The sequence below is a fragment of the Pan troglodytes genome, chromosome 1 (assembly GCF_028858775.2).
Source record: "Pan troglodytes isolate AG18354 chromosome 1, NHGRI_mPanTro3-v2.0_pri, whole genome shotgun sequence".
Classification (NCBI taxonomy): Eukaryota; Metazoa; Chordata; class Mammalia; order Primates; family Hominidae; genus Pan; species Pan troglodytes.
In genome coordinates, this window is record NC_072398.2 from 115,221,632 (window position 1) to 115,249,213 (window position 27,582).

At 37.6% G+C, this 27,582-nt stretch overlaps 1 protein-coding gene across 3 annotated transcripts in view; it reads right to left on the reverse strand.

Moving 5' to 3' along the window:
- Positions 1–27,582, reverse strand: part of SPAG17 (sperm associated antigen 17) — a 231,700-nt gene that overhangs the window by 45,818 nt on the left and 158,300 nt on the right. For all 3 annotated transcript variants that reach the window (XM_016924818.3, XM_513687.8, XM_009428331.4), the window contains exons 27-32: positions 25,846–26,024; positions 23,916–24,072; positions 16,589–16,806; positions 12,518–12,662; positions 8,336–8,490; positions 5,704–5,892 (exon numbers count right to left, since the gene is read on the reverse strand). In XM_016924818.3, coding sequence (XP_016780307.3) covers positions 5,704–5,892; positions 8,336–8,490; positions 12,518–12,662; positions 16,589–16,806; positions 23,916–24,072; positions 25,846–26,024 — 1,043 coding nt within the window. The remainder of the gene's footprint in view (positions 1–5,703; positions 5,893–8,335; positions 8,491–12,517; positions 12,663–16,588; positions 16,807–23,915; positions 24,073–25,845; positions 26,025–27,582) is intronic.

Sequence of the window (27,582 nt, forward strand, 5' to 3'; positions counted from 1 at the left end):
GGATATTAGCCCTTTGTCAGATGAGTAGATTGCAAAAATTTTCTCCCATTCTGTAGGTTGCCTGTTCACTCTGATGATAGTTTCTTTTGCCGTACAGCAGCTCTTTAGTTTAATTATATCTCATTTGTCTATTTTGGCTTTTGTTGCCATTGTTTTTGGTGTTTTAGTCATGAAGTACTTGCCCATGCCTATGTCCTGAATGGTATTGCCTAGGTTTTCTTCTAGCGTTTTTATGGTTTTAGGTCTAACATTTAAGTCTTTAATCCATCTTGAATTAATTTTTGTCTAAGGTGTAAGGAAGGGATCCAGTTTCAGCTTTCTACATATGGCTAGCCAGTTTTCCCAGCATCATTTATTAAACAGGGAATCCTTTCCCCATTTCTTATTTTTGTCAGGTTTGTCAAAGATCAGATGTTTGTAGATGTGTGGTGTTATTTCTGAGGCCTCTGTCCTGTTCCATTGGTCTATATCTCTGTTTTGATACCAGTACCATGCTGTTTTGGTAACTGTAGTCTTGTAGTATAGTTTGAAGTCAGGTAGCATGATGCCTCCAGCTTTGTTCTTTTTGCTTAGGATTGTCTTGGCAATGCGGGCTCTTTCTTGGTTCCATATAAACTTTAAAGTAGTTTTTTCCAATTCTGTGAAGAAAGTCATTGGTAGCTTGATGGGGATGGCATTGAATCTATAAATTACCTTGGGCAGTATGGCCATTTTCACAATATTGATTCTTCCTATCCATGAGCATGGAACATTCTTCCATTTGTTTGTGTCCTCTTCTATTTAGTTGAGCAGTGGTTTGTAGTTCTCCTTGAAGAGGTCCTTCACATCCTTTATAAGTTGGATTCCTAGGTATTTTATTCTCTTTGTAGCAATTGTGAATGGTGGTTCACTCATGTTTGGCTCTCTGTTTGTCCGTTATTGATGTATAGGAATGCTTGTGATTTTTGCACATTGATTTTGTATCTTGAGATTTGCTGAAGTTGCTTATCAGCTTAAGGAGATTTTGGGCTGAGATGATGGGGTTTTCTAAATATACAGTCATGTCATCTGCAAACAGGGACAATTTGACTTCCTCTTTTCCTAATTGAATACCCTTTATTTCTTTCTCTTGCCTGATTGCCCTGGCCAGAACTTCCGACACTATGTTGAATAGGAGTGGTGAGAGAGGGCATCCTTGTCTTGTGCCGGTTTTCAAAGGGACTGCTTCCAGTTTTTGCCCATTCAGTATGATATTGGCTGTGGGTTTGTCATAAATAGCTCTTATTAGTTTGAGATACATTACATCAATACCTAGTTTATTGAGAGTTTTTAGCATGAAGGGCTGTTGAATTTTGTTGAAGGCCTTTTCCGCGTCTATTGAGATAATCATGTGGTTTTTGTTGTTGGTTCTGTTTATGTGATGGATTATGCTTAATGATTTGTGTATGTTGAACCAGCCTTGCATCCTGTGAATGAAGCCGACCTGAACATGGTGGATAAGGTTTTGATGTGCGGTTGGATTCAGTTTGCCAGTATTTTATTGAAGATTTCACATCGATGTTCATCAGGGATATTGGTCTAAAATTCTCCTTTTTTGTTGTGTCTCTGCCAGGCTTTGATGTCAGGATGATGTTGGCCTCATAAAACAAGTTAGGGAGGATTCCCTCTTTTTCTATTGATTGGAATAGTTTCAGAAGGAATGGTACCAGGTTCTCTTTGTGCCTGTGGTAGAATTCAGCTGTGAATCTGTCTGGTCCTGGACTTTTTTTGGCTGGTAGGCTATTAATTATTGCCTCAATTTCAGAGCCTGTTATTGGTCTATTCAGAGATTCAACTTCTTCCTGGTTTAGGCTTGGGAGGGTGTATGTGTCCAGGAATTTATCCATTTCTTCTAGATTTTCTAGTTTATTTGCGTAGAGGTGTTTATAGTATTCTCTGATGGTAGGTTGTATTTCTGTGGGATCCGTGGTGATATCTCTTTTATCATTTTTTATTGTGTCTGTTTGATTCTTCTCTCTTTTCTTCTTTATTAGTCTTCCTAATGGTCTATCAATTTTGTTGATCTTTTCAAAAAACCAGCTCCTGGCAATTCATTGATTTTTTTGAAGGGTTTTTTGTGTTGCTATCTCTTTCAGTTCTGCTCTGATCTTAGTTATTTCTTGCCTTCTGCTAGCTTTTGAATTTGTTTTCTCTTGCTTCTCTAGTTCTTTTAATTGTGATGTTAGGGTGCTGATTTTAGATATTTCCTGCTTTCTCTCATGGGCATTTAGTGCTACAAATTTCCCTCTACACACTGCTTTAAATGTGTCCCAGAGATTCTGGTATGTTGTGTCTTTGTTCTCATTGGTTTCAAAGAACATCTTTATTGCTGCCTTTATTTTGTTATTTACCCAGTAGTCATTCAGGAACAAGTTGTTAAGTTTCCATATAGTTGTGTGGTTTTGAGTGAGTTTCTTAATCCTGAGTTCTAATTTGATTGCACTGTGGTCTGAGAGACAGTTTGTTGTGATTTCTGTTCTTTTACATTTGCTGAGGAGTGCTTTACTTCCAATTATGTGGTCAATTTTAAAATAAGTGTGATGTGGTGCTGAGAAGAATGTATATTCTGTTGATTTGGGGTAGAGAGTTCTGTAGATGTCTATCAGTTCTGCTTGGTGCAGAACTAAGTTCAAGTCCTGGATATCCCTGTTAACCTTCTGTCTCATTGATCTGTCTAATATTGACAGTGGGGTGTTAAAATCTCCCATTACTATTGTGTGGGAGTCTAAGTCTCTTTGTAGGTCTCTAAGGACTTGCTTTATGAATCTGGGTGCTCCTGTATTGGGTGCATATATATTTAGAATAGTTAGTTCTTCTTGTTGAATTGATCCCTTTACAATTATGTAATGGCCCTCTTTGTCTCTTTTGATCTTTGTTGGTTTAAAGTCTGTTTTATCAGAGACTAGGATTGCAACCTCTGCTTTTTTTTTTTTTCTTTCCATTTGCTTGGTAGATCTTCCTCTATCCCTTTATTTTGAGCCTATGTGTGTCTTTGCACATGAGGTGGGTCTCCTGAATGCAGCACACTGATGGGTCGTGACTCTTTATCCAATTTGCCAGTCTATCTCTTTTAATTGGGGCATTTAGCCCATTTACATTTAAGGTTAATATTGTTATGTGTGAATTTGATCCTGTCATTATGATGTTAGCTGGTTATTTTGCCCATTAATTGATGCAGTTTCTTCATAGCATAGATGGTCTTTACAATTTGGCATGTTTTTGTAGTAGCTGGTACTGGTTGTTTCTTTCCATGTTTAGTGCTTCCTTCGGGTGCTCTTGTAAGGCAGGCCTAGTGGTAACAAAATCTCTCAGCATTTGCTTGTCTGTAAAGGATTTTATTTCTCCTTCACTTATGAAGCTTAGTTTGGCTGGATATGAAATTTGGGGTTGAAAACTCTTTTCTTTCAGAATGTTGAATATTGGCCCCCACTCTCTTCTGGCTTGCAGGGTTTCTGCCAAGAGATCCACTGTCAGTCTGATGGGCTTCCCTTTGTGGTAACTCGACCTTTCTCTCTGGCTGCCATTAACATTTTTTCCTTCATTTCAACCCTGGTGAATTTGACACTTGTGTCTTGGGGATGCTCTTCTCGAGGAGTATCTTTGTGATGTTCTCTGTATTTCCTGAATTTGAATGTTGGCCTGCCTTGCTAGGTTGAGGAGTTCTCCTGGATAATATCCTGAAGAGTGTTTTCCAACTTGGTTCCATTCTCCCTATCACTTTCAGGTCCATCAGTCAAACATAGATTTCATCTTTTCACATAGTCCTGTATTTCTTGGAGGCTTTGTTTGTTTCTTTTTACTCTAAATTTCTTTTCTCACTTTATTTCATTAATTTGATCTTCAATCACTTATACCCTTTCTTCCACTTGATCAAATCAGCTATTGAAGCTTGTGCATGTGTCATGAAGTTCTCATGCCACGGTTTTCAGCTCCATGAGGTCATTTAATGTCTTCTCTGCATGGTTTATTCTACTTAGCCATTCGTCTAAGCTTTTTTCAAGGTTTTTAGCTTCCTTGTGATGGGTTTGAACATGTTCCTTTAGCTCAGAGAAGTTTGTTATAACTGACCTTCTGAAGCCTACTTCTGTCAACTCGTCAAAGTCAGTCTCCATCCAGCTTTGTTCTGTTGCTGGCGAGGAGCTGTGATCCTTTGGAGGAGAAGCACTCTGATTTTTAGAATTTTCAGCTTTTCTGCTCTGGTTTCTCCCCACCTTTGTGGTTGTATCTACCTTTGGTCTTTGATGTTGGTGACCTACAGATGGGGTTTTGGTGTAGATGTCCTTTTTGTTGATGCTGATACTATTCCTCTCTGTTTGTTAGTTTTCCTTCTAATAGTCAGGTCCTTCAGCTGCAGGTCTGTTGGAGTTTGCTGGATGCCTGGGTATCACTAGTGGAGGCCGCAGAACAACAAATATTGCAGAACTGCAAATATTGCTGCCTGATCCTTCCTCTGGAAGCTTCGTCCCAGAGGGGCACCTGCCTATATGAGGTGTCTGTTGGCCCCTACTGGGAGGTGTCTCCCAGTTAGGCTACACGGGGGTCATGGACCCACTTGAGGAGGCAGTGTGTCCCTTCTCGGAGTTCAAACGCCATGTTGGGAGAACCACTGCTCTCTTCAGAGTTGTCAGACAAGGATGTTTAAGTCTGCAGAAGTTGTCTGCTGCCTTTCATTCAGCTAAACCCTGCCCACAGAGGTGGAGTCTAGAGGCAGTAGGCCTTGCTGAGCTGCGGTGGGCTTCGCCCATTTCGAGCTTCCTGGCTGCTTTGTTTACCTACTCAAGCCTCAGCAATGGCGGACGCCCCTCCCCCAGCCAGGCTGCTGCCTCACAGTTCGATCTCAGGCTGCTGTTTAGCAGTCAGCAAGGCTCCTTGGGCGTGAGATCCACCGAGCCAGGCATGGGAGAGAATCTCCTTATCTGTTGGTTGCTAAGACCATTGGAAAAGCACAGTATTTGGGCAGGAATGTCCTGTTTTTCCAGGTACAGTTTGTCCTGGTTTCCCTTGGCTAGGAAAGGGAAATCCCCTGACACCTTGCACTTCCCAGGTGAGGCAATGCCCTGACCTGCTTCATCTTGCCCTCCGTGGGCTGCACCCACTGTCCAACTGGTCCCAGTGAGATGAACCAGGTACTTCAGTTGGAAATGCAGAAATCACCCATCTTCTGTGTTGATCACACTGGGAGCTGCAGATTGGAGCTGTTCCTATTCAGCCATCTTCAGGATTGTGTTCTTGATTTGGCACTCAGCTTGGATGTTGGTTCACTTCCCCACTTTCAACCCTACTGTATCCTTCTTACCATCTTACTCTGTGACTACTCGAAGAAACTTGCCTTCTGTCTTGTGTTTGCTCTGACTTCAACTTGGATAAGGACCATTGCCACATCATTCTTTATGTTGGCATTATTTTCAGATGTCTGCTACTGTTTCTTCCTTTCTGTTCTAATTATTTATTTAGCCCTAACATTTCTATCCCACCAATTATTCGGCTTGCCATTCTCCATGAAAGTACACTTAAGAATCAAAGGAAATGTATTGACATTCATTACTGCTTGCCCAAAGTATTGGCAGTAAGTGGATAATTAATCCCAAGGCAACTAAGGTAAAAATCTACATGGAAGCTTTGTAGTGTGAAATATCTCAAAAGCAAAGCCACAGGCTCTCTCTCCATACCAAAGGTGCACTTTACCTGAAAAGTGTTTCCCTCAGGATCCAGAACCTCACAGATAACCTCTGAAGTATGCCTCATGATGTACCTGCCAGCTCGCAGCTGCTCACGCTTTTGAAAAGGATAGTATATATTACTGCTTGATTCATGGCAGTACACAGCTGAACAATCCTTGTCAATATAAAGACAGCCTGTGTTTGGAGGTAACACCTGAAAGAGTAACAGAAGGAGAGAAATTATTAAAATTTTCTTGTTCAATATGTGGGACTTGGAAAACCATTTTAGGAAAAAGAATATCCATAGATCCTAGTCACAAACTGTGTTTGCAGGAGGAAAACATTAATCAAGGGAGGACTTAAGGTTTGGAAAGGGCTACTTGATAAAGAGGCAAACTGAATAGTTAGGATATCATTTCTCCTGTATCCTCATATCTTATCTGCTCACTTTAATATCTCTTCTAAGTAATTGTCTTATGCCCCCTTATTTCTAATACTTAACATATTTTAGCTGAGGTTACATACATGTTTGGCCCTATTCATCCTATTCTAAATGTTTGGGGTTGCTCATGATCTTGGATAAGAAGCATCTCTGAAAGGGTATAAAACTGTGCGATAAGTGCTCTTAGAAACTCATCTCTCCTCTCTCTGGTGGCTGACACAGTCCTTAAGTAATAGACTTCATGTAATGAATTCTGGTTCAAACAGATCTTTTTCTGAAATATAATTTACATATCATAGATTTACCCTTTAAAAGTGTATAATTCCATGGGTTTTAGTATATTCAAAAATGTGTGAAGCCATTATCACTAATTCCATAACACTTTTATCATCCCCCAAAGAAACGCTGATCCTGTTAGAAATCTTTCTGGACTGCTAGGCCTTAGGCCCCGGCAGCCACTAATCTACTGTCTATGGATATACCTATTCTACATACTTCATTTAAATGGAAGCATGTACTCTGTGGCCTTTTGTGTCTGGCTTGTTTCAGTTAGCATAATGTTTTCAAGGTTCACTCATGTTGTAGCACACAGTACTTTATTCCATTTTATGGATAAGTAATATTCCATTGTATGGCTATATCAGATTTTCTTTATTCACTTATGAGTTGGCATCATTTGCGTTGTTTTCAGTTTTGCTATTATTAAAGATGTTGCTGTAAATATTGTGTACAAGTTTTTGTGCAGATGTATGTTTTCTCTTGGATATATACCTAGGAGTGGAATTGCTGGGTCATATGACAACTACGTTTACCTTTTGAGGAAGTGCCAAGTTGTTTTCCAAAGGGACTATACCATTTTCCAAGTGACTAACCACTTTCCAAAGTGACTTATACCATCAGCAATTTCTGAGGGTTCCAATTTCTCCATACCTTTGCTAACACTTGTGATTATCTGTCTTTTTGATTACAGTTTTCTAGTGGGTGTGAAGTGATATCTCATTGCAGTTTGCGCTGCAGCTCCCTCACAACTAATGATGTTGAGCATCTTTTCTTGGCTTATTTGCTATTTGCATATCTTTGGAGAAATTCAAATCCTTTGCTCATTTTAAAGTGGGTTATTAGTCTTTTTATTGTTGAGTTATGAGAGTTCTAAGTTGTAGGGTACTCTGTACATGAGACCATTATCAGTTATACGATTTTCAAATAACATCTTCTATTCTGTAGTTTATCTTTTCACGTTCTTGGTGGTGTCCTTTGAATCACAAACTTTTTTTTTGATTTTGGTAAAGCTTGTATGTTTGGCATCATATCTAAGAAACTATTGCCTAATCAAAAACATGAAAATTTATATCTATGTTTTCTTTCATCTCTCACTTCCAGCACCTTCCTTGCCCCATAATAATCTACACTGGATGAAGAGGTGGAAGGATAACATTATCAGAAGAGATGAGAGGGATAAACTGACTTCAGCAACTTTCACAGTAACAAATGTTTGCCAGTGAGATCTTTGTCTATCATCTTCTAGCTTTTAGCTCTCAGTATCTAGTGACATTGTTTGCAATATTTTTGCTCTAGTGTCCTTTCTCCAGCAAGTGAAAAGCTGAAAGCAAGTCCTTTTAAGGCTAAAGGAACTGCATGCTGACACTGGATGGTTGTGTTTAAAGGGGAAATGCAGAAAGGTAGGGAAGGTGCTAACTGCTCCTCCTTGGCCTTCCAAGGACAGAGCTTTGCTTCAGCTAGGAGAACTGCCCTCCAGGGACCACACACACCATGTGCTCTGTCTTGTGCTGCTAGGACTTTGAGTAGAGTAGTGAGGACTGACTGGAGGTGGGAAGGATGGATAATGAGAATGAGGGTCGAGGCGGCAGGAGGTGAAGCTGGTCTGTTAGGCACAAGCCAAACCATCTAAGTGTTTCTAACACCCACAGTGCCTAGCACATAAGAAATCCTCAGCTAACACATTTTGGTTTATAACCTTGGTCCAAAACTACCAAAGTTTTGCAAAACAAGCAGGACAATGTTTTTCTGGCATGGGATGTAAAAAGGGATGAATAAATAAGAGTTTGAGAAGTATATTCTAAGATGTTAGTATTATAAGAGAAAGGAAAGCAATAGCAGTGTACATTGCAGGCATTTTTACTGCCCCAGAGAAGTGGGTTTTCTCAGCTGAATAGACACTCATCTTTGGCACTTCTCATTTTCCTCGTAGACCTACCTGGTATGTTCCCTGTGGCTTTGCAATAATAGTTGTTCCATCTCCAAAGGTGGCACAGCAGCTACTGTCCTCACAGTTGGCGATAACAGTGGCATAGCGTGAGCTTTCTACCCGCATACACTTCACCTGCCTGGTGACAGTCCGAGGACCCTCGGCTACAAGCAAATGCAAGGTAAGCAGATCTGATAGGATGTAGACATTGCAAAACAGACCTCAGCCTATTGATTTTGCTGCTGTTTCCTGGCTGTCTGGATTCCTCATGGAAAAAACACAATTGTAAAGTCTAGAGCAAGTACTGAGAACTCCACAGGGTTGGAGTGTGGCCTGCTGTTCTTGTCAATTCATAATAATTCTTCCAGAAAAAATCTTCTTAATTTAGTATGCTGTCTTATTCTCACTATTTATTTGCAGGAGTTGAGAACATCTGATTTTTCAACTTGAAAAATTGAAAAGCATAAAATATAATTTAAGCACTCAGATATTCATCAATTAAAATTTATACTTTTTAATACATATGTAAAATAAAAATTACAGATAATATTGAAGTTTCTCCTTATATCTGGGCTTATTTCTATCTTGAAATTCATTTTTACACTTTTATGTACATATATATCATGAACAATATAAATGTGTGTGCTTTAAATGTATGTAAGCTATATGTTACTCTATGTATTTATGTAATTACTGTACTGTCATTCTACACCTGCTTTTTTCATTTAATACAGTTTCAAGACCTCGAACCATCTTGATCTATATGTATCCATCCATCTATCTATACATATATGTGTGCATAGATATATTTATTTGTGTGTGTATGACTCCCCTTAACAACCTTATAGTATTATTTTGTAGGAATTTACCACATTTTGTTTTTCTATTCTGCCATTGATGGACATTTGTATTTTCCCAATATTTCAATATATACTCAATGCTGCAAGTCACTCCTCTGTATTTGTTTCCTTGTGCAAATGTGTATGAGTGTCCCTCTCTCTATAAGCAGAAATAAAGTTAGTGCATCATAATATGATATGCATGATTTTGTGGGTGGGGTGGGGAGATGTAGGTCAAAGCATATAAAGTTACAATTATACAATTATGTAAGATGAATAAGTATAAGAATGTAATGTATAGCATAAAAACTATAGTCAATAACTTGTATTGTATAATGACAATTTTCCAAGAGTGTAGACTTTAGGTGCTCATAACACACACACACACACACACACACACACACACACACACACACACAAACTATATGAGGTAAGAGACATATTAATTTGCTTCACTTAGTCCACTATGTATATGGATATCAAAATATCATTTTGTACATCTTAAATATATCCAATAAAAAACATTGACATTAAGGAAACGGAACTCACGGAATAACTTCTCATTAAAAATATTTCTTAAATTAAGGTTCAGAAGAGTGGAAGGCTTTTAGAGTCTTTGAGCAGGTTCCAGTTAATTAGCAGCTACAGTTTCCTTTTTTCTGATGCCACCTTTCTGACGAAAGACATGCTGAGACTGAAGACCTATCTGAGGTCACCTATTTATGCAAATTAGATGCCTTGAGGATCAAAGGAAACATCTGAAAGCTAGTATCTAGGACAGATGAATATGGTTATTAGGTTTTAGTTGCCACCAATCAAAGACTATTACTAACCATCAGCTAACTAGAGCTGTTATCACTCCCATCTCTGTTGAGATAATGATCATAATAAAAGGTCCTAATGCATCCTCATATTCATTGCAGCATTATTCACAAAAACCAAGATTTGGAATCAGTCTACATGTTCATCAATGGATGAATAAATAAGGAAAATAAAGAAAATAAAGAAAATAAAGTAAATATAGGCAATAGAATACTATTCAGTGTTAAAAAAAAAAAGAAATCTGTCATTTGCAACAATATGGATAAACCTGGAGGACATTATTTTAAGTAAAATAATCCAGGTACAGAAAGACAAATAGCACACTTATATGCAGATTCTACAGAAGTTGAACTCATGCAAGTAGAGAGTAGAATGGTAGTTACCAGCCATTTGGGTGAGGAATTGGGGAGATGTTGGTCAAAGGATATAAAATTTCAGTTATATAAGAGGAATAAATTAAAGAGATATACTGTATAACATGGTGACTAAAGTAAATAACATATTGTATTTTGAAAATTTCTAAGAGAGTAGATTTTAAGTATTCTCACAATTAAAAATGATAAGTACAAAGAACAAAGCTGGAGGCAACCGTGCTACTCAACTATAAACTATACTACAGGACTACAGTAACCAAAATGGCATGGTACTTGTACCAAAACAGCAAAACAGACACATAGACCAATGGAACAGAATAGAGAGCCCAGAAATAAAGCCACACACCTACAGTCATCTGATCTTAAACAAATCAACAAAAACAAGCAATGATGAAAGGACGCCCTATTCAATAAATGGTACTGAGATAAATGGCTGGCCATATGCAGAAGATTGAAACTGCACCCCTTCCTTACACCATATAGAATAATTATCTAAAGATGAATTAAAGAATAAAATGTAAAACCCAAAATTATAAAAACCCTGAAAGACAACCTAGGCAATACCATTCTAGACATAGCAACAGGCAAAGATTTCATGACAAAGATACCAAAAGCAATTGCAACAAAAGCAAAAATTGACAAGTGATATCTAATTAAAACAAAGAAATTCTGCACAGCAAAAGAAACTATCAACAGACTAAACTGACAACCTACAGAATGGGAGAAAATATATACAAACTATGCATCTGACAAAGGTTCATCCATGCTAACATCCAGCATCCGTAAGGAATTTAAATAAATTAACAAGCAAAAAACCAAACAACCCCATTAAAAAGTGGGCAAAAAACATGAACAGTTTTCAAAAGAAGACATAAACGTGGCCAAAAAACACATGAAGAAAAGCTCAACATCACTGAACGTTAGAGAAATGCAAATCAAAACCACAATGAGATACACTCTCACATCAGTCAGAATGGCAATTATTAAAAGGCCAAAAAGTAACAGATGCTGGCCAGGTTGCAGCAAAAAATGAATGCTTATACACTGCTGGTGGGAATTTAAATTAGTTCAGCCACTGTGGAAGACAGTGTGGTGATTCTTCAAAGACCTGAATACAGAAGTACTATTCGACCCAGCAATCCCATTACTGGGTATATACCTAAAGGAATATAAATCATTTTACTGTAGAGACACATACACACATATGTTCACTGTAGCACTGTTCACAATAGCAAAGATATGGAATCAACCTAAATGCCCATCAATGGTAGACTGGAGTAAGAAAATGGCATACATACACACCACGGAATACTAGGCAGCCATAAAAACAAACACGATCACATCCTTTGCTGGAAAACGCATGGAGCTGGAGGCCATTACCCTTAGCAAGCTAACACAGGAAGAGAAAACCAAATACCGCTTCATCTCACTTATAAGTGGGAGCCAAATGATGAAAACACATGGACCTATAGAGGGGAACAACAGATACTGGGGCCTACTGGAAGGTAGGAGGAAGGAGAGGATCAGAAAAAATAACTTATGGGTACTAGGTTTAATACCTGGGTGACAAAATAATCTGTACGGCAAACCCTGTTACATGAATTTACCTATATTACAAACCTGTACATGTACCATTTAACTTAAAAGTTTTAAATAAATGAATACATAAATAAAACACACACACACACAGACACACACACACACAATGAGGAGTGTGTTGGAGAAACTTTTGGCTGCTGGGTGCTGCTGGTCAAAAAAAATTTCTAAGAAAGTAGACAGATTTTAAGTTTTCTCACAACTAAAAATAAGTATCTGAGGGTAATGCATATGTTAATTCACTTGATTGAGTCATTTTGCAATGTATACTTATTTCATCACATCATATTGTTTATTATATATATATATACACAATATCTGTCAATTAAAAGAATAAATTAAATTTTATAAAGCAGATATCAAAATAAGTAATGATGATAATAATAATACTACTAAATCCTTATAGACCCTGCTTTGGATTGCATGGGTTTTCTTTAGTTGGCTAACTTTACCAAAAAATTATTTTTCTTATGTGTATGCTCAGCAGTCAGTGAGGATTCTATCTAACTTGCGCTAAAGAGTTATAAAATATTGTCATGTACTCAGAAAATAAAACATACTTGTTTCTTGATCATCTGGCAGAATAATTTGATCTTCATAAACTTGATAAAAGGTTGTGATTCTGGTACCATCAGCATGATCCACTATCCGAGTACCATCTTTCCTTTCAACTATGACAACTTTGTCTTCTCGAGTTGTCATAACCTGAACATGAAGAGGCAGGACATAATCATTTGGCCACATGGTTAATCCCAAGTGTACTTATTTTTATCCATTGAATACGAAGATGGCACCATCAAAGTCCTAGTTATTTATTTATAGGCAAAGTTTTATCTCATCTACCTGATCTAACCTTCATAACAATCTTGGCAGGTACCCTCATTTTATAGATGAGGAAATTTAGGCTTAGAGAAGTTGAGAAGCTTGCTGAAAGTCACGCAGCAAGTAAGTATCAGGGCATATTTGAGGAAACACTTAACATCTGGACTGGGTTAACCCAGGTCTGTCTGGGAAAATGACCACAGGCCCTGTTTCCTTGGAAACTACGGAGTAACGATAAATGCGGCATATTGTGGCTGCCTTGTGTGCTGTGAAACCCCTGCTCTGCAGAACTTCCCCAGATGGGGTGAACTGCAAGATGGCCTGCAAGTGTCGGCCTAATGTCATCAGAGCAGTACTTGAAGATTGGTAGGGGACAGAAGCTGTAGCCTCTCTGTGTCAAGTTGACCTGTGCATGTATCTGCTGCTCAGTGCCGCTGCATGCCTGTGAGCTTGAGGGGGATGAGAAGCGGTGTGCGTGGGTTGCTGCTGCTGAGCTCTGCACTGGGTTGACCATGGCTCTGTTGTGTTTGCCTCATAGTTCAGCTTTTACCTCTGCCCATTACTCCTTTCTCCCTCCTCCTTTCACATATATGTCTCTATTAAAATCTTGCACTTGGGACTTCACCTCAGTGTTTGCTTCTGGAAAGCTCAACCTGCAACTGCAGTACTGTAAATTGCATAATGCATATTTCAATCATTGGGCATTTTCTAAACTTACACTGTTCTAACTCTAAGGAACATAATGTTTCACTGAAGGTCTGGATGGACGTGAGAGTGAGTTTGCTAGCTGTTTTCTGACTCCAAAGTTCATGGCTATTGGGAGCAGGTGATTTTCACCTTTTTAGCTCTTTATGGTAGGTGGCAGTCACTACTTAAGAGAGAAATGAATGCTGATCATTATTTTAGGTTCTTATCATTGGCGCTTTCAGCCAGGAATGTATACTAAGAAATACTGCTGTGTAATGTGGTGGTTGAGAGCATGAGCTCTGGGGTTAAGCTGAGTTTGAATCCCGACTCCGCAAATGGCTGGGTAGACTTAGGGATGTTGCTTAACCTGTTTGTTGTCTGGTTTACTCATCCACAAAATGGAGCCAACACTAGTATCTTCTTGGAAATGTTATGTGGGTTAAACGAGATGATGCTGGTAAAGTGCGTCACACTTGGCCATCATGTTAGTAATTATTGATAGCGGTTTTTTATCTAGTAGAGATATTTACATATTATGATTTAGAATTATTCAAACATTTCATAACGCCACATAAACAGTGACATTTTCTGGTCACCATAGAATAGGATAATCATTCTTAGTGGTGGCAATAACACAGTAACAAGGATATTTCTGAATGCCTGTTAGTGCCAGGTCTGGTACTAATCTTCTCAACAGGTAATGACTATTATCTCCAGTTTATGAATAAGAAACCAGATGAGAAACTTGCCAAAAGTTATACATCTGGTAAGGACTATGGCTAAGGCTTGAAACACAGGTCTGCCTCACCCCAAGGGCAGTGCTCATTGCTTTAGAATGTAATATTTCATGTCATTTTCAATTTTGTTTCATATGCCAGTTTCTTGAGATCTGGGACACAGTGTTGGGGTCTACATTCTGGCTCTACCATTTGCTGTGTGACCTTGGGCAAATTACTTAACCTCTCTGTAGCTTAGTTGCCTCATCTATAAAACGGAAACAATAGTAGTTTGTTGTGAGAATTGAGTGAGTTAGTATATGGAAAATGCAGAGAACAGGGCCTAGTACACAGTGAGTGCTCAGTAAATATCACTATTATTGCTCTTATTCTGTTGGGCATTTGGTGTTTAATTCATGCTTGAATCCGGGTTCTTGGATGTTGGTTCATGCTTCCAAAATGGTGATAGAGATGAATGAGGGAAATTAAAAGTTAAAAAAGAAATGTTAATCAAACTTGCATATTAAGCCAAATAATCTACCTCAGGGGCCGAATTAAAGTGAGTTACTTGAAGGAACAAAAACAAACATTAAAAAATCTCAGGAAACAAATGAACAAAAAACCTTTCTGAGATCATATGTGCTTTGAGTCTTACAAAAAAAGGCAACTAGCAAACAAAGTAAGAGATTATAAAATTATTTCAGAAGTAGGCTGAAGAGGAAAAAATATTTGGTTAGATCATGTAATCCATCTTAACAGCAAGCTGGCATTTTGCTTTTTACAGCAGCACATGGTTTTAAACAAGGGTAGGAAGTTCAGACACAAGAGTTAAGGCACTTAGGAACTTCTTCATTTTGTTTAGATTCAGAGGGTGCTGCAAATCTCCATATAAGATGTTAGAGGAATAGCTAAGGAATGGAAAGAGCTCAGTTTTTGGTCACAAACAACTGGCTCTAATCCTGGCTTCAGCACTTTCTGAACATGTACTCTTGATCACATTACTTAACTTCCTAAGGCTCAATTTCTCATCTGTGTAATATACATTTGGTGTGAGGGCTGAATGAGATAATGTGTATAAAAGTCCCCAAAGAGGCCGGGCGCGGTGGCTCACGCCTGTAATCCCAGCACTTTGGGAGGCCGAGGCGGGCGGATCACGAGGTCAGGAGATCGAGACCATCCTGGCTAACACAGTGAAACCCCGTCTCTACTAAAAATACAAAAAATTAGCCGGGCGTGGTAGCGGGCGCCTGTAGTCCCAGCTACTCGGGAGGCTGAGGCAGGAGAATGGCGTGAACCCGGGAGGCGGAGCTTGCAGTGAGCCGAGATCGCGCCACTGCACTCCAGCCTGGGCGACAGAGCGAGACTCCGTCTCAAAAAAAAAAAAAAAAAAAAAAAAAAAAAAAAAAAAAAAAAAAGTCCCCAAAGAAATCCTGGTAGATAGAGGGCTGGGCGTGGTGGTTCATGTTTGTAATTCCAGCACTTTAGGAGGCTGAGGCGGGCCGATCACCTGAAGTCAGGAGTTGGAGGCTAGCTTGGCCAACATGGCAAAACCCTGTCTCTACTAAAAATACAAAAATTAGCCAGGCGTGGTGGCAGGTGCCTGTAATCCCAGCTACACGGGAGGCTGAGGCAGGAGAATTGCTTGAACTAGGAGGTGGAGGTTGCAGTGAGCTTGCACTCCAGCCTGGGCGACAAGAGCAAAACTCTGTGTCAAAAAAAAAAAAAAAAAAAAAATCCTGGTACACAGAAAGTGCTATTGTTCATTCCAGGAGTTTTGCTTTCATATAATAAACAGAACCATTATGTTCTGTACCACTAATTTGTCATGTATTCTTATGCTACAAATAAAGTTTTGTAAAGTTTCTCTACAGTTTTGGATTCTTGAGTTATTTAATGTGTGTCTTATGTCTTTCACTATACCATAAGTTTTTCCAAATCAAAGGATCATGAACAAACTCCTTTCACCAACTGCAAGTGGGCACAAATAAGTAGTAATGAGACATTCACTTCCAGAAGCCTCTCACTTCCAGAAGATAAGACATTTTACACACATACATTCAGCATAAGGAAACACACGACGACATCATTAATCACATATATCTTAAAAGTGGCATAGAGAACTCATGAACTGCCGCTCACCTCAAAAATTAGCATTTTGTTCTGACGTGGTTGTGCCCACAACACACAAAAATAGTCCCTAATGATACTCTCCATTTGGCAAATACACCACAAGATGTTTTTAGATTTTGGAAAATGAATCCAATCATCCATCCATCCACCCATCCATCCATCCACTACTTAACAGACATTTATTGAAAAAATATTATCAGCTAGGCACTCTTTTGGGTGTTGTTTCAGAATTCTAATGACTTAGAAAATTTTGCAATAAACAATAGTTTGTCATACCGTTCCATTGACAGGATCTGTGGCCTGAAAGGATAACAATGGGGCCAAGTCTGCTATTCTTTCTAATCCTTTGGTGCCAATCCGATTTCCTTCAGGTGTGGTTGTAAACCAGGTGCCTATGTGAACCTCCACAGGAGTTACAGTTTGAACTGCCTCTGGAGGAGGGTCATGGATTTCACCCTTATGGGCCATTGATGACTGATTTTTGTGACTTTTTCCTGTGAAGTTCAAGTAAAATCAAACAACAACAATATAACTATAGTATCAATTATATACATCATTCACTATGTTTTGACACAGTACAAACTACCTCAGATACTGTGGCATAGACAATTCTAAGTGGTATTCATCAATTATATTATTTCTCAATAGGGAAAAGTATCAGGTTATGAATAGCGTAATTTTAGCACTTAAACCATGGCTAAATTCCCACCACTTTCCCCCAGACATACACATGCTTACACAGCTCACTGTCTAGGGCACAAAAAATATTCTGGTCAACTTCTGTACTCTTTTGGGTCTTGCATACTTCTCTCTGGGTCCCAGATTTTGGGTTTTGCATTCTGGTTTTTAAAGCCTACCTTTGCTCTCACTTATCTGTCAAACTTTCAGCCTCCTTTTGACATATTGGACTATAACAGTTATTAATTTTTAACTCTTGATTCCCCTGATTTTGCCCTTTTGTCAGTAATAACAGGAAACATCTTTCTTCAACCCTGGATCTTGGAAACCTCACCAGCCACGCATATCCCTGGGGAAAGGAGTTTGTGCAGTTTAATTAGTACATCAACAATTGTCTGATACATTTTCCTCTCCATCCTTTACCTCCCACTCATTTGGAACAGGAGGAGAGAACTGAAGACACCCTCATGGAAATCCTTGACCAATATTTCAGTTGCTCTATCAGGGTAGACATACTCCATTTCCATGAATAATAATGAATAATCTGTAGATGAGACTTGACAGTGTTATCACATCTCAATAATGAGGTAAACTCAGACCCTGAAACAAATTGCAAGTAATGATAGTAAAGGAATGTTAACTCTTGGAAGATTCTCCAGATTCAAACCATGAAATGTGCAGCAGGGCATGCATCTTGGCCTAACTAATAGGGATTCAACTAATGGGAAGAACCAAAGGCAGATAAATCAGGTTGAGCCTTTTCATTGCCCTAAAATTTGATTTGGACATATTTATACTTCTAGAATATTGGTAGAGAGTGAAAATGGTATCTCTTTCAGAATAATTCCTCTAGAAATAGTAGGAAGTACTTTAGGAATTATCTTTTTTTCTACATTCTCCCTTTTTCTCCTATTTCCCTCCCCTCTCCTTCTGTTCTTGTTACTTTTTCTAATCAAAAAAGGTGAGCTATGGAAAGGGCATTCCAACATAAGGAACATAAGAAATACAATGGGGTAAAGAATAGCATGGTATACACAGACAACTACTAGCAGACCAGTGTGACCAGATGATACATTTCAAGCAGATTTTGGTTGAGTGAAGGGACAGGAGAGGCAGGCACTGATTCAATTGAGGGGACTTTAGCAGTACGTTAGAGACCTTGGAATTTTTCCTACAGGTGATATTTAATAACTAAAGTGTTATAAGAGAGAAAGTGAGGTATTTGGAAGATTAGTTACATGCTTTTGGCAGGAAGATGCAAAATCAATACTAATAAAAGCAGGAAGAACAGTTAGAAGGTTTTAAAGTATTAGAAATTCAAGTTGGCAGAAGAGATAAACAGGTACAATTTTGATACAAACGTATATTGGGGAACAAATTTGGATATGAAAGGATGAGGATGGCGGTGAAAGGATAAGAGAAAGAATCACATGCAGATCCTGAAATCTTAATCATCTATTTTCTTCCATTAAGTATATGGGTCAACAAAGCAAACTGGCCAAGGATCAGCTCAAAGGTAAGAGGAAGGAAACAAGCAGGGTTGGAGTTCCATTTTCAGCAACATCACAGACTAGATACCAATAATTCCACTGAAAAGAACCATAACTGCTAGAAAACATCTTTAAATCAGTCTTCTTGAAAGTGTCTCTGAGCTGGCAACTGTAAGTAAGATCAGCACAAGCCATGGACTAAGTAAATGTAGGAAACCAAAGAGGTAAAATAGCTCTGAAGTTGGATTTTGTCCAGTGGGTTTTTGTCAAACTGTGTGATTCTGAGTATTTGTTTTCTTAGCATTGTGGGACTTAGGCAGAAATGAATGCCAGAACCTGCACAATCTGGATGGAAGGTTTGATATGAGGCCCTCAAATGACTACACTCTCAGACTAAGTGTGAATTATTAACAGAAATCATTCGTGTCTTTTCCCACCCCACTCTAGAACTGTCAGAAAGCTTGCCTGTGTTCAAACTTGGTGCTGAGCAGAGAAAACAAGAAAGTACTTAAGAGGTTGTATAACCACAAGTAGATCCTTATATAGGTTTGAAGTGAAAATTCATACCACTTGAGTGGCACCCCCAGAAATTCCTTAAATTAATAATTTAAAGTGATCCAAGACTGTTGGTTCCCCTATCAACTGCTAAAGTCCTTTCTGAAGCCAAAGTCCTTTATAAAGAAATGCACTATTGGCCAGGCACAGTGGCTCACACCTATAATCTTAGCATTTTGGGAGGCCAAGGCAGGAGGATTGCTTAAGCCCAAGAGTTTGAGACTAGCCTGGCCAACATAGTGACACTTCACTGCTACAAAAAAAAAAAAAAAAATTGCTGAGCATGGTGGTGCATGCCTGTTGCATGGTGATGCAAGCCAACTTTTCAACAGCAACATTGGAAGCAAAAGAATATAAAGGATATTGTCAATGTACTGAGAGAAAATATCTGTAAGCTAGAATTCTATACCTAGTGAAATTATCTTTCAAGAATGAAGACAACATAAAGACATTTTAAGAAAATATTTGGTATATAATAAACGGACTAAAACATCTAAAGACAAGTCCCAGCTACTCTAGAGGCTGAGATGGGAGGATTGCTTGGGCCCAGGAGGTTAGGCTGCAGTGAGCTGTGATCATGCCACCACACTCCAGCCTGGGTGACAGAGTGAGACCATGTCTCAAAAAAAAAAAATGCACTTTTATACCAGCTCAAGAATTTAGAATTAAAGCAATAAGAAAAAATTATCATCTCATAGTCAAAAAGTACCGAGACACAATGAAACAAGGCAATTCAAGTGAGAGCCAGAAGAAGCAACAGAAAATGGAATTAGATCTATAATACTTTAGATATTGAAATGATCAGACACAGAATCTAAAATGCATACTTTATGTGATTCCAGAAATAAAAAGGGGCCAAAAATATGACTAAAAAGAAGACAGATTATAAAACGAAACAGTGTTAGATATTAAAAAATGTAATAACTGAAATTTAAAAAATTAACATGCAGATTTAGCAGGAGACAAAACACAGCTTAAAAGAGAACTGAAAGACTTAAAGTAATTGTTTAGAATGAAGCTCAGAGAACCAAAGCATAGAAGTAAAAAATAAATAAATAAAAGTTCAAGGCCTCTTAAATATGTTTAACTGGAATTCCAGAAGCAGAGAAGAAAAAAGAAATGGATCAGAAACAATATTTGAAGAGATAATTATTGAGAAATCTCTAGAATCAATGAAAAACACAAATTTACAGATTCAGGAAGCTCAATGTATTCCCACTTTGATAAATGAAAAGAAATCCATACCTAGTCAAATTTATTGAAATTGTAATAAAAAATCACAGGGAATATTTTAAAGGCCGTTAGATTATCCTCAAAGCAACAACAACTTAAATGACAGCCAACTTTTCAACAGCAACATTGGAAGCAAGAGAGTATAAAGGATATTTTCAATGTACTGAGAGAAAATATCTATAAGCTAGAATTATATACCTAGTGAAATTATCTTTCAAGAATGAGGACAACATAAAGATATTTTTAGAAATTATTTGATATACAATAAATGGACTGAAACCCCTAAAGACAAACATTTTCAAATTGAATTATTAAAATATTCACCTATTTGCTGCTTATAAGAGACACATTTAAACATAAACCACAGAAGGTGAAATATAAGTGTGGAAAAAGTTATACGGGTAAGGTATTAAATAGTAGCTGGTGTAGCTATAATAAAATAAGCAAAATAGACATTAGGGTAAAAAGAATCCTAGAATAAAGAGTCTTTGCAGGCCAGGCGCAGTGGCTCCCAGCACTCTGGGGGGCCAAGGCAAGCGGATCACTTTAGGTCAGGAGTTCAAGACCAGCCTGGCCAACATGGTGAAACCCTGTCTCTACTAAAAATACAAAACAAAACAAAACAAAAATTAGCCAGCTTTGATGGCACGTGCCTGTAATCCCAGCCACTTGGGAGGCTGAGGCACGAGAATTGCTTGAATGTGGGAAGTGGAGGTTGCAGTGAGCTGAGATCACGCCATTGGCACTCCAGCCTGGGCAACAGAGTGACACTGTGTCTCAAGAAAAAAAAAAAAAAAAGAAAGAAAGGAAGTCATTGCATAATGATGAAAGGTTAAATTAGTGAAGATACAATAATTCTAAATGTATGAATATCTATCATCATATCCTTAAAATATATAAAGAAAAATGACAGAACTATAAAAAAGACATATTTATTTCACAAATTAAGAAATAATGATTAAATTATAAGGAACGCAGCACCAAAGAGATTATTCTATCTTTTCGGAGATTTAAACATCCTTTTGCTAAGTAAATTGATGTAGTAGATTAAAAAAATCTGTAAAAATATAGCATAGGGGTTGGCAAATTGTGGACTATGGACAAATAAGGCCTGCTGTCTGTTTTTTTACAGTCGGTGAAGTAGTAAGTCTTTTTACATTTCTAAATAGCTAATAGAATCAAAAGAATAGTAATAATTTATAACATGAAAATTATATAAAATTCAAATTTAGTATATTTAGTGCATATAAAGTTTTATTAGAACACAGGCTTATTTAATAACATATTGCCCATGGCTGTTTTTATGCTCCAATGGCAGAGTTGAGTAGTTGTGACAGTGACCATATGGCCCACAAAGTCTAAAATAAACTTTTTCAGAACTTTGAAAATTAACCAAAGAATTGTAACAATCTGAGGAACAATTCAAGAAAAATGGCTGAATCTCAGCAGGAACAGTTGCTTTGTGGTTTTATAACTTAAAAAGTTTTTTGATAAAATATTATCTATAATATTTCATTTAGTTGATGTAATATCAATTAAATTAATATCAATTAAACTGTGATAAAAAGAAATGAGCTATCAAGCCATAAAAAGACAGGGAGGAATCTTAAATGCATATTACTAAGTGAAAGAACCTGGTCTAGAAAGGCTACATAAGGTATGATTCTAATCATATGACATTCTGGAAAAGGTGAAACTATACAGACAATAAAATGGTCAGTGGTTCCCAGGTGTTTGGTGGGGTAGTGTGTGTGTGGTTCAGGATGGGTGGAATAAGAAGGGTGAATAGGTGAAGAGGGATTTTTAGGGTGGCAAAATTATTCTGTATGATACATGAGACATAGAATGTACAACACCAAGAGTGAACCCTAATGTAAACTATGGGCTTTAGTTAATAATCATGTAAGATTGGTTCATCAGTTGTAACAAATATACAACACTAAAGCAAGATGTTAATAATTGGGGAAACTGTGAGCAGAGTAAACAGGAACTCTGCACTTTCCACTCAATTTTTCTGTACACCTAAAACTGCTCTAAAAATAGTCTATTAATTTAAAAAGTGAGTGCATCATCTTGGATGGAAGGGCTGTGAAGAAATCTGGGGGACACTGTGCTAGAAGCAGAAGTCCTCCAGAACCAGGGTAGGCTCTTAGAAAAATGGCTACACAGACTAGTCTTATATCAAGTCCTCTGTATCAACAAAAGAGGGAACCCTTGAGCCGAGAAGTTTGGAAAGCTATCTGGATACTTCTCTAACCAGAAACCTTCTGCTACTACTGAAGGAAAATCTGTTTTACTAAATATTGAGTAATTAAAAAGTAATCTAGTTGCTTCCACACAATATTTCTGGGTACTGTGGTGAGATGTGTGAAACTGACAAAAAAGGATTAAATCTAGGTTTCTAGATTTAAATCTAGATCATTAAAGGCATATGAGAAATTGAGAAAAGTTTGTAAGGCAGGAGAGGCAGCGTAATTTAGGGGTTAGGGACCCAGACTCAAATCTCAGCTCTACCACTTGCTAGCTAAGAGACCTCAAGGAAATTACTTAACTTCTCTCCCTCAATTTTCTCATTTGTAAATTGGGGATTATTAAAATATATGCCTCACAGAGGATTAGCTGATTTAATATTTGAAATATCAGATTTTTTTCCTGTTACACAAATATACACCCCCTATATAAAAATATATCTTACAAATTAATATGAAAATGATGACCATCACAATGGTAAACCAAGAAAAGACATGAATAGGAAATTCACAAAATGAAAAAAAACAAACAAACAGGAAACATCTTTAGATGTTTAACCTCACCAGCAATTAAAGAAATGCAAATCAACATAATAAGATGCATTGATTATCATGTTGAATAAGATTAAAAGAATGATAATATCTGGCACTGGTGAGGGTATGAGGAAGTAGACATTTTCATGTGGTAGTGGTAGGGGTATACATTGAAAACACTTCTCAGGACAGCAGTCTTGCAATTTAGATTATGGCAGACACTGTTCATTGCTTATCCAAGTATTGTTCACCTTCTTTTTTCCCTGCTAGTAGTGCTGTCTCCTGAGATAGAGGCCAAAAATGTCAGATACTTGTTTTTCTAATCTTGGTCCCCAGCCAGGTCTAGTCAATGACATAAAGACAGGTCTGCTGGGGTGACAGGTGGAGTTCTGGAACTCCTTTTGCTTCCTGATGAACAGAGACACTTGAAGAAAGCTCTTGCATTTATTTGCCCTCTTTTCTTGGAAGTTGCTGAATGAGGACCTCATGCCTGGAGTTGATATACCTTCTTGCAATTATGAGGAAAAGTTCAAGAGAATCACAGAGATGCCTATTCATAATCTTGACATTATCAATCTGCCCAGTCAACCCTAAAACAGCAGCTTAGGCATTATACCTGATGTGCAAGAATGTATAACAACATATGAAACTGTTAATTATTTATTACTAAGAGAAAAACAGTTCATGAAACAGTATGTAATTCTGTGATAGCAAGAATTCATTTATATGTATGTATGTATAAGAATATATAAATATATTTGTAGAAAAGGTTGCAAGTATTATAATAATAATCATATTGAACACTTATTAAGCCCTTGAAGGCTTTACTAAATCCATTATAAACTGAGAGGCTTCAATTGTTACCTTTCTTTGTGTTGGTAATCTCAGATGGTATCGTTTCTGATTTCTGCTGAGAAATAGAGTCCATCAAATCTCCACTGTGAGGGGTTGCTGGCATTTCAGAAGGACAAATAAGACCTGAATTGGGACTCCTGCTCACAGCACCATCTGCAAAGAGAATCTGAAGAAAGAACAAAAGTTTTCAGCATTCTCAGAAGCAAGAGAGAGGTTGTTTAACAATAAACGCTGTGTGTCAAATGGAAATAGGTTCAAAATGATCCACAGAAGAAATGCTGTTTGCAGACCTCCAGACCCAGCAGCACAAAGTAGATTATAGAAAGGTAGATTTGGAGTTCAGAGACAATAGCCTAGTTACCACCATAATAATATTATTTTCTATTTTCTATTTACCTTTTATTTTGTTTCTTTTCTTTTTATTTCCATCTTTTCTTGGATTGATTTGAGTTTTATTTTTTCCATTCGTCACCTTTCTCCTTTGCGATTGGGAAATTATATACTCTATTTCAATTTTTCTAACAACTGTATTTAAAATTTTATCACATATTTAAATTTGTAGTTTCTATTAATATCTATCTAGTTTGTACAGTGTCTCTAAGTACCACAGATATGTCTACCTGCTATTGGTACCTAGACACTCCCAACGAACATGACAAGGACCAACGTCACTGCTGCTGATGAGAAGTCAAATGTCTATCTGGTTTTTATTCTTGTATAGGTAACTTGTTTCCTTCAGGAAACTTTTGGGATTGTCTATCTGTGCAGTCCTAAAATTGCATGATGACATATTTAGGTAATCCTTTAAAGATAATTAATATCAGTTCTTATTATCATTCGGTTGCCCTGTTTAATCTGAAGTATTTTTTTAAGCTCTGTGCAAACTTCTTATGTTATGTCTTTGATTCTTTTCTCCCTTCATTCTTACTATTTTTTTCTTCTGGAAATTATATTATATGGACCCTTTTTCCATATCTCTCAGCTTTTCTCACCCTCATAATCTACCCCCTCCCATTTTTGATCATTCACAATTATTTCTAATTTCTAAGAACTCTTGATATTTTTCCTTAGCTACTTTTTAAAAAGTTGTTATTTTATGAACTGTTAACCTCTCAAGTCTGCCTATATCACTTTTACCCACTTTTAATTTTTTAAAGTATTTAATTTCAGGTGCTATTTCTTTTAGATATTGAATTATGTACTTTACTTTTATGGGATTGCTTTCTTTCCAAGATTTATGATTCTTGAGTGCATGGTCAGCTTTCTCATTGAGAATCCCTTTTACTTCTTGGTGGTGTAGTGTCTACTCACAGGAGCTCCTGTTTTGTGATCACTGGGGAAGGAAAGAGCAGGGCATATGGCTTCTGATTTTTAAGGTTTCTTGTTCCCATCCTCTGGGTGACAGTGAGTTACCTGGGGAACTACCCTCATTTTCTGAGCTCAGAGATCCATGTGCAAAATGTTTGTGTTAGAATTCCCATTTTGATGTTTAATTTTGCTGCATGTTTTCCTCTTGTGTATGTTTTAACTTTGTGCATATTTCTCCATCAGTTTGATCTCATCTGATCTGCATTTTAAAAGAAATTATCGAAATCTTCTGATCTATTATTGATGACATGCCTTGTTGTCCTCCAGTACCATTATGAATTCACTATTTAAATTTTTAAAATTAGTTTAAGATAGCTTGAGAGGGAGAAAAGGAAAAAACTGTTCAGTTTGCAATCTTACATCATGCAGAGAAATGACAAGTTTATTTGTATCCTGCTCTGCATATAGTGTTTTTTAATTCTAACTATATTATTTATCATTTGTCATTTGAAGGTGTCATTCCTTTTTCTAGTGAGTTGTTCCTTTTCCCTGTTATAGAACAGTTCCTTACCCATAAGTTGTCTTTTACTTTGGAACAGGGAAGAATAATTTCTCTAACACATTCTTTTACCTGTGTGGATCCATCCAACATATATTTGACAACAGTGCCTTGACTGGTGATAACCCTTGAAGCCTCCTGCTCTGCGGGTGGCATCACCGTTTTATAGAACTCATAGTGCTTCACCCTCTGGGGGTAGCTCTGACGGACCATGATGTCCCAGGTGGGTTCGTCATCTATAACATATTGACCTAAAAAAAGAATAAAGCCTTCTTGTGAACTGGACAATGCTGCAGGGCTGGATTTTATCATCTTGCTTAATTATTTTCTTTTTCTTTTCTTTTCTTTGTTTTAAAAATAGAGACAAGGTCTCGCTTTGTCATCCAGGCTGGAGTGCAATGGTGCAATCATAGCTCACTGCAGCCTCAAACTCCTGGATTCAAGCCTTCTGAGCAGCTGGGACTACAGGCTTGCACCACAACACCCTGTTAAGTTTTTCTATTTTTTGTAGACACAGGGTCTCGTTATGTTGGCTAGGTGGGTCTCAAACTCCTGGCCTCAAGCGATCCTCCCACCTCAGCCTTCCAAAGTGCTGTGATTACAGGTATGAGACACCATGCCTGGTGCTTAATTATTTTCTTTTGTCTGCATGTGAATAATAGGGCAGTTTCCATGTTATGACAGATGGTCTAGAATACCGGTTCTTTGATGACCTTGTTACATTCAAAGGTAGTAAATTAGGTCATCTACCACACCTAGTAGGTACCTTCTCCATGTGTAAGCCACTCTCTCTAATAAAATCCAGGACAAATTGAGGCAAAATTATGAAGGAAGCCGAGTTTTGCTGAATTAGGTGTTTCCTCTTCCTGCCCACTGGTGCTTATCTCTCACCTTTGACCAAACTTTCCACCCTGGATACACACGCTGCCCTGGTGTTTCCTGGTTGCCCATAGCCCCAGGGGAAGTCACCCCCTCAGGCTTGCCTTTCCTAAGTCATCTGTCATCTTTCAAAGTTAACGTTAAAATAATCCCCTCATCTCTAACCAAATCCAGATTTATCTAGCATTTTGCTGTTAGCTGGCAATCAAGGAGAAAAGCACCTAATAAGCTCCTTCAAAAGCAAGCACTATTATGGAGAAATTCTGGCATACTGTACCTAAGCAGGCTTTGCTAACTGAATAAATTCCTCTTAATTTATAATGTGGTTTATTGGGGCCAAAAAGCCTTAACACAAAGGAATTAACACATAATGATAGCATTTTAAGAACTATATATCAGGCTAGTGGGAAAATCATGGCACCCCTTAAATCACAGAAGTACTACTAATAATGATAAACCAATAAACATTTATTGAGATATTTCTATATGTTAAATGCTTTATATATGTATCTTTTATTGAGTCTGCCTTCACAATCCTTTAAAATAGGCACTTTAATTTTCCAGAGTTTTCAGATGAAGAAATAGAGGCTTGGAGAGGTTATTAACTTAGCAAGTTATAACTTTGGAAGACACTTAGTGACCATCCAGCACTAAGGACACACAGCCGGTAAGTAAGAGAAGGAAGATTTGAATCATTTTCTTATATTACAAAAGCAACCACCACTAACAACCAAAAATAAAAAGTCACTCAGGAAAGGATTCAAGTCTAGGCTCTTTCCTCTTATGCTACGATAACTGTCTTTCCCTAAAGTCCAAGACTGACCCGATGAAGATATTGCTACTTTGGTATTTATGTTGTTATGTTCAGACTTGAATTAGGATTTTCATAGTATATGGAAGATTTTAAACAGATGAGCTATTATTAACTAC